General features: G+C 43.9%; 1 protein-coding gene across 2 annotated transcripts in view; it reads left to right on the forward strand.

Moving 5' to 3' along the window:
- The window catches only part of grk5l (G protein-coupled receptor kinase 5 like), a 77497-nt gene that overhangs the window by 59061 nt on the left and 4395 nt on the right, over positions 1-14041 (forward strand). For both annotated transcript variants that reach the window (XM_083784449.1, XM_083784450.1), the window contains exons 4-11: positions 1630-1707; positions 2266-2363; positions 5201-5293; positions 7107-7170; positions 7544-7684; positions 10158-10348; positions 11984-12021; positions 12302-12391. In XM_083784449.1, coding sequence (XP_083640575.1) covers positions 1630-1707; positions 2266-2363; positions 5201-5293; positions 7107-7170; positions 7544-7684; positions 10158-10348; positions 11984-12021; positions 12302-12391 — 793 coding nt within the window. The remainder of the gene's footprint in view (positions 1-1629; positions 1708-2265; positions 2364-5200; positions 5294-7106; positions 7171-7543; positions 7685-10157; positions 10349-11983; positions 12022-12301; positions 12392-14041) is intronic.

The raw sequence follows: 14041 nt of genomic DNA on the forward strand, positions 1-14041 counted from the left end.
TGCAATGGAATGGTTAAAGGCACAGCCACACACACACACACAGAACCCCATAGTAGACTAAAGGCCCAGGGGGCCGTCACACATCATAAATGTGACATTATCAACATGACATTAGTCTTGCCCAAATATGGACTTCCACATCAATAGTTTAGCATTTTTTCATGATTTTTGAGGCCGCTAGTTTTTGAGGGCGCTAGTTTTAGCCCCTCCTATATTCAGCTATTAGTGTAGATTTACGTCCTACACAAACATTAAATTCACATTCACAATGAATGGAGCATTTTACGTCGTAGTGTCTGAGCAAATAGGCATTGTGTCTATTTTACGCCATGATGATGTACGGTGATAAGAGCACCCCTCACTTCACACAGGTGTGATTTATTTTCCTTTTCCTTTTAACCCTACAGGGCGTGTGATGTCACGAGACCTGGGCACCATATGTGGGGCTTTCCCCATGTATGGGGATTTTGAATGACTGACGGGAAATGCATGATTCCATAGTTAAAAGACAAGCTCTCAGCTTCCAAACCTCGGACGTCGACCCAACGCTCCGCGGTATCTTCGACCGTCTCAAATACCCCCCAGGACCCCAAGCAGGACACCATGGGCTCCAGACACCACCACACTCAAAAGACAGGGGGGCTGACACAATTATGATCATATGTTGATTGGCATTGATCGTTGTCAGCTGGGAATGCCCCATGTATGGAACTCTTTCCACGTGATGTCACGAGGATGTCACAGTTGACCTGCAGGGCACCGGGTACTATAGGTCGTTACCTGCTGGGGCAGACCGGCGTGTGCACGGGGACGGTGTGAAGTGAGGGGCGCTCTTATCATCTTACAACATCGATTACAACATAATGTTTGTTTAAGCAACGGGTGCTAATGTTTGTTTTAGTCCTCAAAACAAACATAAAATTTCTCTTTTTTGTCTATGGTGTTTTCTTAAACAAGCACCGTTAAACTAACATTAAAGCTGTATATAGGAGGGGCCCTCAAAAACAATGAGAAGCACTTTAACCCATTCTGGGCGGGAACCCGTTTTGGTGTTTTTAACTAAGCATTATTTAGCTATTGAAAAATAGCAGACCTACAAGCTCGTAGCGCGCCACCGAGTGGCGCGCTACGAGCTTGTAGGTCTGCTACTTTTGAAAAGTCGTGAAAATGTGGCACAAATCTTTGAATATATATTCTTTCAGAAGACTTTTATTTCTTTTTCAACGTCGGGCCTAACAATTCTTTGTTTCTCAGGGAGGTAGGTACCCTCACAAAAACACCTCGCCCGTGTGAAGTGAGGGGTCGCCAATATATTGAAATCTAACTCCGCCAACCCAAACATTAAATGCCGACATGCTCGCATCGCTCGACCTTTTGGTTGAAGCGATAGAGTGCCCCAGATAAGCACCAATTTGCCAACAGCGACCGTGCCATCGATAAGGGCATAGGAGTAACGATCCCCGTTCCCCAGCAGTTAGCCTGAGCTAACGCTAGACCTGATTGGTTCACCCATCTGTCCGTCAGGCATCGAGGCTATACCCAGCAGTAGAGACATGCCGGCCGTGGTGAGGCTTCGGTTATCTGGCAGGACGTACACGTGTTGACGCGTGACTCATTGTGTTTGTTCAGGAAGACTACGAGGTTCAACCTGACGAGAAGAGGAGGAGTCGAGGAGACCAGATCATCAAGACCTTTCTCTCTAAAGAGGTAACCGAGTCCTTCATTCTCAGTAACAGATCATCAAGACCCATCTGAAGAGGTAAGTCGTCGATATGTGTCCAAAGTGTGTCCTTTCAATATTATCGTGAACGAAGTTTACAAGACTAAGGTTTTTTCTGCCTTTTGCTTATTAGAGAGGAAGTCATGGAGCGTGCGTGCGTGCGTGCGTGCGTGCATGTGTGCGTGCGCGCGCGCATGTCTCCTCCACATATGGAGGAGACGATGCTTCCTGTATCCGTGATCTGTATCCTGAAACACTTACTGTTGAGTTTCCCAAGTTTGAGCATTATTCATTATTATTGACCGCTATTGTTTTTGTTAAAAGTGAACGCAAACGACAAAATTAAGTGCGTGCGTGCTCACTGAGACACATGATGTTACGAGTGCGCGGGATATCGGAAGCAACTGAAAATATTTGTGACCTTGATAATGTATTTTATAAATGTGGACTCAAATAAAGAAATTTAAATGTGCGTGTGTGTGTGTGTGTGTGTGTGTGTGTGTGTGTGTGTGTGTGTGTGTGTGTGTGCGCGTGTGTGCGTGCAGTCCCCAGAGTGTGTGCCGGTAGCAGAGGTGTATGCAGAGCAGTGCAGAGACAACCTGGAGCTCAGCCCCTGTAAGGAGATCTTCAGCGACTGTCGAACGTGAGCCACGATCACCTCATCCTCCTCCTTCCTTCCTTCTTGTCCTTCTGTCTTTGAAGGCCAGTCCACACACCGCACCACAACGACTCGCAGCTGCTTCCATCGTCCCCAATCAGTGTTGGTTTCGTCGACTAAAACTGAGACGAAAAATGTCCGTCGACTACCTTTTTTCCACTGACGACAACTAAATGGAAACTAAGTAAAAACTTAAGCTACGGTGACTGAAACTAAGACTAAATATACTGAGTATTTCGTCAAGCAAATAAGCACTAGACTAAAATGTTAGGAAGGGACTAGTGGACATAAGAGATCCAGTATATGCCATTTTACACTTGGAAATAGCCGCTCACAGCGCGCCGTGTCGTGAGCTTGCAGATCCGCTAAGACAACACTGCCCCCCAAATGGCAGTTGCAAGGAGTTGCATTGGTGTGGAATGGCCTTAAAGCGTGTCGGAGACATCTCTATGCAGTGCTGCAAACGTTACGGCAGCCCAGGCTAATGCAGTATATATGCTGCTCTGCAGGTTCAGTATAGTATTCCAGGTGTGTTCAGCTCCTATATCAAGGGCACCCTAGGGCAAGACCTAAGCTGAAAAGACTTATCAGCGGAAGTTGTGGGATTTTTTTTATCGGAAGTGAAATCGTTGATGCTTTACAAATCAGTTTACATTCTCCGACGAATGAAACAAGTGTTTGGTGATTGATTGGTCGGGAAAATATCGTATCCGGGGGGGGGGAATACACCTGACGGCTGTTTCCGGAGGATACAACCGCCGATAGCTTCCTTATAGGTTGTGACCAGGCTTTTATTTTCGCAGATAAGTAAGCCTGGGACCGAGGCTATATCAAGGGTGCACTTTTTAAAGCATTTTGCACTCCCATGTATAAAAGTGGTAAGTCATCTTGACAGTTTTTCTTTTTTTTTTATCTTTGGCCCATGAAGCGTTCAGAAGGTTACACTTATTTGCCATTTTTCTTTACTATTTTAAAACATTTTAAAACGGTTCAAACTAGCCAATCTACATCGGCACGTCGTGAGCTTGTAGATCAGCTATCTGAGACAAATTTAAAATGTTTTAACCCATTCTGAACGGGAACCCATTTTGGTGTTAGCACTATGTTGTGCTTTAGCTATTGAAAAATAGCAGATCTACATCTCTCATAGCGCACCACCGAGTGGCGCGCTAAGAGCTTGTAGGTCTGCTATTTTTGAAAATCGAAGAACGACTGACATAGAAACATAGCTTTTTCAGAAAACTGTCATTTTCAAACATACATTTTTAGAATCTGATCTCAGTTCAGAATGGGTTAAAATAGTAAAATATGGCAAATAAGTTCCGGGGTAAGGGTCCCTAGATGGCATAGTTTTGATAACGTGTGGATTCCACACATGTGAGGCACTCTATGGATTCATGTCTCACCTTGATGTCTCCCGGAAAACTATTATGGAGGATATAGTCAATCCTGGGACTTTAGCATTTAGCATATATTTATTGTATTGTATAGGCTACTCTTCTTTTATTAACCCATTTTGACCTGAAGGTCAGATTCTAAAAATGTCTTCTACATCCTTTTTCTGAAAAAGCTATGTTTCCATGACAGTGGTTCTTCGATTTAAAAAAATAGCAGACCTACAAGCTATGAGCTTGTAGATCTGCTATTTTTCAATAGCTAAAGCATAACATAATGCTAACACCAAAAGGGGTTCCCTCCCAAAATGGGTTAAAAAAACATATATATATATATCAAATTGTTTTCCTTTCTCCTTATTGACTTGCTGTGCTTTTCACCCCCTCGTGAGATACATACGTGTGTGTGTGTGTGTGTGTGTGTGTGTGTGTGTGTGTGTGTGTGTGTGTGTGTGTGTGTGTGTGTTGTGTCACATGCACACACACACACACACACACACACACACACAACGAGCGTGTGTACAGCTCGGATTGGTTATTTCGTCCAAACTATTATGTCCAAACTAAGCAGTTACTTTTCGGGATTAAATTGTTTTGTTTTAAGTGCTTTTGATGCTTTTGTTTTGTTTTGTGCGACGCTGTAGGCTGTAGTATGATCAAGATTAGGGAATTAAATTACAAAAGAAAACACAAAAAGTTAGAATAATATGGAGATAATGGGTTTCTGCACCAAAAACGGCAAAGCTAGGTTCTGCAACGTTTCACGTGCATCGGAACGTGCGGAACCGGTTCTTTCAATATTTGTATTGGTTTTTCACAAAATTATAAACATGCATTACATTAAGACAGACCCCATACAACAAGGAAACAAAAAGGAAAAACCACTTGATCACGACGCAATGCGACAATTGGTCTGGAACCAATTGGTTGAGCCACTGATTGCTGTCAACATGCAACTGTCTTAACCTATTTTCGGCGGGTGAACCCCCTTTGGTCTAAGCATCATGTTATGCTTTAGCTATTGAACAATAGCAGACCTACAAGCTCATAGTGCGCGCGCTACGAGCTTGTAGGTCTGCTATTTTTGAAACATGTCCCTGACTGTGCTACTGGGCTTTAGTGAGTGCTGTTGTTTCTGTTTGGAACAGGGCCCTCCATGCTGAGTGCTGTTGTTTGTGTTTGGAACAGGGCCCTCCATGCTGAGTGCTGTTGTTTGTGTTTGGAACAGGGCCCTCCATGCTGAGTGCTGTTGTTTGTGTTTGGAACAGGGCCCTCCATGCTGAGTGCTGTTGTTTGTGTTTGGAACAGGGCCCTCCATGCTGAGTGCTGTTGTTTGTGTTTGGAACAGGGCCCTCCATGCTGAGTGCTGTTGTTTGTGTTTGGAACAGGGCCCTCCATGCTGAGTGCTGTTGTTTGTGTTTGGAACAGGGCCCTCCATGCCTACCTGAGTGGAGAGCCATTCCTGGACTACCAGAACAGCATGTACTTTGACCGCTTCTTACAGTGGAAGATGTTGGAGAGGTAAAGTAGACCTGTCTAAACACACTCCCAATGACTGATTGTAGGGGTTAGCAGAGATGGAGTACTTGTAGAGAGGCCGGGAGTGAATTGGCGTTTACCAGTGGCGTGCACAGACATTTAGAGGGGCAGGAGGTGCTCAAGTGAAAAAAAGGGCACCTTGTGCAGCGCGTGGAACCGGCCGGTTGCCTTAATAGTGTGAGATTTATAGATGTTGGGGCCTAAATAATATATTAGAAGCTTTTTATCAAGAATTGATCAATGTCACCATGGTCCAGATACTGTACAGTGTACACTGTAAAAAAAAACAACGTTTTTTCCACGAGGGAAAAGGGCACCCCTAGTGTCTATCTGTGCACGCCACAGGGCTTTACTAAATTGGGACTTGAAGGGGAGAAAATGTTTTTCTTTTTGTCTTGAAGGGGTAGTGACAACATGCAGAGCATGTCCCTGGGTTGTCCCATTTTTGGAACCAGACCAAATCCGTCAACAACTGCCATATGCACGACAGAAAATGTTGGGGGGGGAGGGAATTGTGTGTAATGAATGTATGGCTGATATACTTCAATAAATTGTCAAACTACTACAGGTGTGTGTGTGTGTGTGTGTGTGTGTGTGTGTGTTAAGGCTGTCCCCTGAACCATTCGGATTTTTGTTTTATTATTATTATAATCTTTTATTATTATATATGTATTTTTTTACTCCGAAATATATCTCGGCGAGAATGCGATATGCATATGCGATATGCAATGTGCATATGTTCATGTTGTGTTTACAATCATTTGAAAGTCCTGCAGACGGCAGAAGAGACAAACACAGTGACACACACACACACACACACACACACTCAATGCGCTTCTGAGAGTAGCCTACACAGGTGGAACAAATTAATGAAAGAGAGAAAGCTAACGAGCAAGGCAAGCTACACTCTAGTTTTAGCTGCCTGCCAGCAACTCATTCAGCTATGGCTCTGGCTCATTTTTATGGAATGATGAGCTCGCATCAGGGACGTATGCTGACCATTTGGTTGCCCTACTCGTAGGATATTTGTGCTCCCCCCCCTCCCGACGAGAGTGCTGCTAGCCTATTCCTCATGCAGATCGGCTATTTTCGCTGTTTGCGAGGACGCACACACGGCCGCTCGCAGCAGCGTAGCACATGTCAGAACCACTAGACGCGTTGTGTGTGTGTGTGTGTGTGTGTGTGTGTGTGTGTGTGTGTGTGTGTGTGTGTGTGTGCCCGCACGGCGCACGCGTGTGTGTTGGGAGAGAGAGAGAGAGGGGGAGACCCGCTGCGCTCTGATCATGTTCAAGATGGATATCTCGTGTTGTCATTATAGTGTATTAAAAGTAAAGACGGTTGTATCCACACTCAAAATGCACACCTTCCCGGTCGGCCAACCCGGTAGCAACCCTCACCAACCCCTGATGAACTTAACCATTATTTCACTGATAGTCTATGCAACGTCGCCCCGGAGGATCTATTTATGAATTGCAGCCTGGTTAAAAGCACTCGGAGAAATTAATTAATTGGAACCAATTAACCAAATGGTTCGGATGTTCGCTCGGAAATTCCTGCAAATGTTTGAGTCCTAAACAGCCTTTGTGTGTGTGTGTGTGTGTGTGTGCGCGCGTGCATGCATGTCAGCGTGCGTGTCTGGAGAGTGTAGCGGCCGTATCGGAGATCTTTATCCCGTCGGTACAGGAAACTGCCCTCATGGCGGTATTGAGTTTTGCAGATAATGTCTTTGTGCCGATCGATACAATATGGACGTGTGTGTGTACTAACTTCTTCCTCTGCTCTGTGCCTCCGTCAGACAGCCCATTACTAAAGACACGTTCAGGCAGTACAGAGTGCTGGGAAAGGGAGGCTTCGGAGAGGTAAGACCATGATGATGATGTCAATGAACAGTTAATCGAGCTAATAAAGGGATCAATAATCTGCTTGGACCCGAGGCACCCCTTTTAGGCGTTGGCATTATGTTACGCTTTAGATATTGAAAAATAGCAGATCTACAAGCTACGAGCTTGTAGGTCTGCTATATATATTTTTTTTTTAATCGACTGACATAGAAACATAGCTTTGTCCGAAGACTGTCAGGATGTATAGAAGACATTTTCGTAGAATCTGATCTCCGGTCAAAATGGGTTAATATAATAGTCGAATGGTAATCAATCAATAGTGAGTTTGTAAAATAACAACACGTATTAATGGATCAATTATACCCCCCCCCCCCCCCCCCCCCCCCTCCAGGTGTGTGCCTGCCAGGTCAGAGCGACGGGGAAGATGTACGCCTGCAAGAAGCTGGAGAAGAAGCGCATCAAGAAGAGGAAAGGAGAGTCCATGGCTCTGAACGAGAAGCAGATCCTGGAGAAGGTCAACAGCAGATTTGTTGTGAGTTTTTAAACATCCCCGATCGCCGACCGAGGACAAAGTCCACCGTCCTCTTCTATTGGTAACACCCAGCGGTGCCCGACGTTTTGTCCAAAAGACGACGTTTATCGCAGTGTTGTTTTCGCCGACTGAAACTAAGACGAAGAAATGTCCGTCGACTGCCTTTTTCCACTGACGGAAACAAAATGAAAACTAGGCTACGGTGCTACTAAGACTAAAGGTCATTACACACTGGCGAATTAGCGACGCGATATGTTCGTGCGAATAATTCGCATTTAAAAAAAAACAATTGAAGTCCATGCAAGCTTCCACATCAGTGGCGAATGTGCGAAAATGCGACCGTTTTCGCTTTTATTTGTTCGCTCTGGTGTCGTATTTTGCAGAGATTCGCAGGCGAACTGCAACATGCAATATTTCGCATTTTCAGATCGCTTATTCGCATCGCGTCGCTAATTCGCCAGTGTGTAATGACCTTTAGACTCAATATATTGACGACTGCATCAAGGCCCGCCAAAACACATTTAGTCGACTAAATCAACTGTAGATTTAGTCGTCAAAAGTCTTATGATATTTAGCCAACTAAAACTAGACTAAAGTGACAGAAATGTGACAAATTAAATGTAATTAAAACATTTCAAGAGACTATGACTAAAACTAAAATGGAAATGTCCTGCCAGAAACAACACTAGTTTATTGATATGAAAACCGACCGCATCGCTCCACAGCCTATAGGCGCTAACCTGACTTCGCCAGATGGCGGCAGTATTGAGTTCACCAGTTTCCCTTCCTCCTCCTCCTGCCTGCATCTGGGATCTCTCAAGCGGAAACGATAAACGCGGAAGCAGCGGGACAGACCTTACATCTCCATAATCATTTCGAGTTGTAGGCTTGTTAGGTTGTGTTTACGTTAGAGTTGTAGTCTTGTTAGGTTGTGTTTACGTTAGAGTTGTAGTCTTGTTAGGTTGTGTTTACGTTAGAGTTGTAGTCTTGTTAGGTTGAGTTTACGTTAGAGTTGTAGTCTTGTTAGGTTGTGTTTACGTTAGAGTTGTAGTCTTGTTAGGTTGAGTTTACGTTAGAGTTGTAGTCTTGTTAGGTTGTGTTTACGTTAGAGTTGTAGTCTTGTTAGGTTGAGTTTACGTTAGAGTTGTAGTCTTGTTAGGTTGTGTTTACGTTAGAGTTGTAGTCTTGTTAGGTTGAGTTTACGTTAGAGTTGTAGTCTTGTTAGGTTGAGTTTACGTTAGAGTTGTAGTCTTGTTAGGTTGTGTTTACGTTAGAGTTGTAGTCTTGTTAGGTTGTGTTTTACATTTGCGCTGTGGCAGCGCTTCAATATGTCATAAGTCTCACGTTGATCCCGCCTCTAGAGGCCTCATACAGCCGAGTGGCGCGCTACGAGCTTGTAGGTCTGCTATTTTAGAAAAATCGAAGAACGACTGACATTTTTAGAATCTGATCTCAGGTCAGAATGGGTTAATCAGACCAGTGTGTGTCCAGTCGAAACCTCGTATGAATCTGATCTCGAGTTAGAATGGGTTAACACAGGTTTTTTACACGATCCTGTCTCTGGTTTTGAACTTTGCCCCCAGAGCATGCAGGCATTCTCTATTCATACGATGTCGGCATCTGGCGAGCCTTAACAGTCAACAGACTCCATAAAACCGCTTCACCCGCATTTTAATCAAATATTCTACGCTGCCGAGATTGTTTTATTATTACCTTTGAAGCATAACGCTGAAGTATTTGCCAGCTTTCAACCCACGAAAATCCTGCGAAAAATGGTTCGATGGTCTGTTATGATGAGACGAGCCAGAGGCCATGACAATGCAGAACGAAACCACAGTGCAGAGCAAGTTGTAGTCCAAACAACCTCCCCCCCCCCCCCCCCCCCCGTTCACTTGCAATGGGCTCAATTTCCCAGAAGCCCTAGCAGGCCCCAGATGATGACTTGATTTCCAGGTTTCGTCGTCATAACGTGACGGCACTCGTCACCACCAGGTCCCCGGATAAATCCGCCGTTTCTTTTTAATTATTTTATAAAACGGCGAATTAAACGGCATTAAACAAATGTCGGGTATGGCCGTTTTGCGCGCGGCGGCGGAACACCGGATGAAACGATCGGCGGCCCTCAAACTGTTTTAATTCTGAACGGGAACCCATTTTGGTGTCAGCATCGTGTCGTGCTTTAGCTATTGAAAAATAGCAGATCTACAAGCTCATAGCGCGCCACCGAGTGGCGCGCTACGAGCTTGCAGGTCTGCTATTTTTGGAAAAATCGAAGAACGACTTTTTTTATAGAATCTGATCTCAGGTCAGAATGGGTTAATCAGACCATAGTGTGTGTCCGGTGGAAACCTTGTGTGAATCTGATCTCAGGTCAGAATGGGTTAATCAGACCATAGTGTGTGTCCGGTGGAAACCTCGTGTGAATCTGATCTCAGGTCAGAATGGGTTAACATGTCTCCCCCCCACCCCCCAGGTGAGTTTGGCGTACGCCTACGAGACCAAAGACGCTCTGTGTCTGGTGCTGACCATCATGAACGGAGGCGACCTCAAGTTCCACATCTACAGCATGGGGACGCCGGGCTTCGAAAAGGACCGCGTCCAGTTCTACGCCGCGCAGATCTGCTGCGGACTCAATCACCTGCATAGGGAGTCCATAGTGTACAGGTATACTGTGTGTACTACTAGCCAGTGTTGTTTTCGTCGACTGAAACTAAGACAAAAAATGTCCGTCGACTACCTATTTTCACTGACAAAAACAAATGGAAACTAAATGAAAACTAAGCTACCATGATTAAAACTAAGACTAAATTTACTGTAAATTTTGTCGACAACTAAAAACTAGACTAAAATGTTAGGAAGGGACTAGTCGACAAGAGATCCAGTATAAGTCATTTTACACTTGGTTGCATGCTGAAAATAGCTGATCTACAAGCTCAGCGACGCGTTGTGAGCTTGTAGATCAGCTATTTTCAGCAAGTGTAAAAACACTCATTTAGTCGACTAAATCAACTGTAGATTTAGTCGACTAAAAACGTATGACATTTAGTCGACTAAAACTAGACTAGCACTAAGACATTCCAGGTGACTAAAATGTGACTAAAACGAAATGAAGTTTCAGTCCAAAGACTATGACTAAAATAAAATTGAAATTTGCTGCCAAAAACAACACTGGTACTAGCCCATTTTGGCCTGACCTCGACATTTAAAAAAGAATACTTCTAAATCCTCCAGTTTTCTGAAATAAATATTTTCACGATCTTTCAAAAAATAGCAGACCTACAAGCTTGTAGCGCGCCACTCGAGCTTGTAGATCTGCTATTTTTCAATAGCTAAATTAACACCAAAAGGGGTTCCCGGCCCAAAATGGGCTAGTACAACCAATATAATCCACAGTGTACAGGTCAGGTACTGTGTATAGTATTAATGTACAACCAATAGAATCCATAGTGTACAGGTACTGTGTATAGTATTAATGTACAACCAATAGAATCCATAGTAGTATGTAGTAATGTACAACCCAATATTATCCACATATACAGTATGTACATGTACAACCAAGGGGAACCCTTTCAAGAAAATCACTTTCAAGATTTTTCAACCATTTTCAGAAATAGCAGATGTACAAGTGCAAGCTGTCCCAAACCAACCCACTGTTCTATACCAACGTTCCTAATCCTATGAGTTTTCTGAAAAACGTATGTTGCTCATACGTATATGTGTACAGTATACATACATCTGAAATGACATGGAGGCTTTCTCAGTTTTAACCCATTTAGACGATTCAACAAATGTCTTCTAAATCCTGACAGTTTTCTGAAAAACCAATCTCAAACCGTTTCATGTCAAAGACCCCCGGAATTATCTGTATATGGCCGCCGACCCCACCAATCTGAAAATATGTTGTTCCAGGGACACCCGTCCAGAAGCAAAGATTTCATTTAAAAATGTTCGCTCTGAAAAGAATATATATTCAAAGATCTGTGCCACATTTTCACGATTTTTCAAAAAATGCGATCTGCTATTTTTCAGTAGCTAAAGTATAACATAATGCTTAAAACACCAAAAGGGGTTCCCAACCCAAAACGGGTTAATCAAGCATCGACGAGCGTTTTTTTTGTTGTTCTCTGTTGAATGTCGGATCTTTAGCGGATCTGTCTTGTAGCCTGGTTAATAAACCAGACTAATATCGCACAACATTAGGCAATTTATTTTTCGATTCGGTCTGGTTTATTAACCAGGCTATCTGTCTTGTACAATGAGGTTGTTGAAAAAACACTCGCATTCTTCTGTTAACTCCAGGGACCTGAAACCAGAGAATATCCTCCTAGATGACAACGGTGAGTTCAGAATCTGTCTGGAATCCTACTATTAATCTCTTAACTGTCACTCTTACTCCGACTCTTAAGTGACTAAGAGTACATGTTTCAATGTACCGGTACATTATCTGTGATCATTCTAATACTTTATTTAATCAGTTAATTAATTAATACATAAATAAATACATAAACAAACAAACAAACACCTGATATGAAATGTGACTATTGAAATACTTAAATTTGCACAACGGTGGCGCTGTTGTCCCTGGCTGACGTGTGCCGTTGGCTCTGTGTTTTGCAGGACACATCCGCATCTCAGACCTGGGTCTGGCCATCAAAGTGCCCGAAGGAGAGCTCATCAGAGGCAGAGTGGGGACTGTTGGCTACATGGGTGAGACCAGTGTTCATTTCGATTCACTTTTAGTCAGGGGGGGGGGGGGGGGGGGGCGAGCCTTTGCCGGTCCCACATTGTGGAATGCAAGTTGCTATGTATAACTTGATGCTGTGTACTTTTTTCTAATTTTTATCCCATGATTTTGTAACCCATTTTTTCACCCGGTGCCAATTGCCCTATAAGCTGTAATCCTGGGCGCTATACGTCTCCCTCTGCCAACCTGGGGAGAGCCCCTATCTGAGCTCCTTCAATGCATGAGCAGTGAGCAGGCCACTTCTTGGAAGGAACATGTTAATCCGAACCAGTTCCTTTCCCCCTCCATCAGGCGTGACCATGGGGAGGCACTGTAGAGACCAGGATTACTGCATGTTTTTTGTGAGGGTATAGCTATACCCTAGGGGACACGGGGAGAACATGCAAACTCCACACAGAGAGTGGTATAGCCGTATGGACGCTGATGACTCGGAGAAAACACAGCCCGGCTAATCAACCTTCTAGCTGTGAGGTGGCAGCGCTGTTGATTTCATAGGTTTCATTCTTTCATTCCTTGTTGTGATCCGTTTAAACGTGTTTGCCTTCCTTTAATTATTTTTTATTTAGCTTTAATATGTTTTTATGCTCCGTTTTCCTGTTTTCTTTTCACCACTTTGGTTCAACCTTGGTCGTTTAAATGTGCCATATAAATAGACTTTGATTTGTTTTGATATTTAATCTGAAATGTATTAGTTTCCGACCTTTTGTCCTAATCCAGACAACAGTCTTGTCAAAACTCGACTATTGTAACTCCCTCCTTACTGGCCTTCCGGCATGTGCACTTAAGCCTCTCCAACTGATCCATAATGCCGCAGCTCGCTTGGTCTTCAACCAGCCAAAATTTTCACATGTCTCCCCCTGCTCCGCTCCCTCCACTGGCTCCCGGTCGCTGCCCGCACAGAATACAAAACTCTGATGCTGGCATTCAAAGCAACCAAAGGTATGGCTCCCCCATATCTTAGCAAGTATGATTGAACCCTACAAACTCTCCCGCACACTCAGATCAGCCAACGCAGGGAAGCTGGAAGTACCCTCACTAAAAACGCCGGGACAACGCTCCACACGTCCCAAACTCTTCTCCCTTCTGGCTCCAAAACTGTGGAATGCACTTCCCATTGCAGTCAGAACTGCAGCATCACTCCCAATCTTCCGCCGTAGTCTGAAAACCCACCTTTTCAGACTCCATCATGGCCCATAGCACTTACCCTACCCCCTTAGATAGCATTTCTGTAGACTTGGATAGCATTTGATACAGACTTATAGCATGTTATGTAGACAGCACTATAATTGCATTGTATGTAGTCATAGCACGTCATAGTACATATGTATAGCATAGTAGTATAGATGTATAGTTTATATGTATAGTTTCATTATATAGATATTCCACTGTTACGTTCTTAGCTTACGCATGTTTCATGATAAATGCTTTTCATGAGATGTATTCCCATGGTTTTTTTGTTCTTGCTTAATGTAAATCGCTCTGGATTAACCCATTCTGAACGGGAACCCATTTTGGTGTTCGCATCATGTCATGCTTTAGCTATTGAAAAATAGCAGATCTACAAGCTCATAGCGCGCCACGGAGTGGCGCACTACGAGCTTGTAGGTCTGCTA

The sequence above is a fragment of the Protomyctophum parallelum genome, assembly GCF_964188405.1.
Source record: "Protomyctophum parallelum genome assembly, chromosome: 15".
Classification (NCBI taxonomy): Eukaryota; Metazoa; Chordata; class Actinopteri; order Myctophiformes; family Myctophidae; genus Protomyctophum; species Protomyctophum parallelum.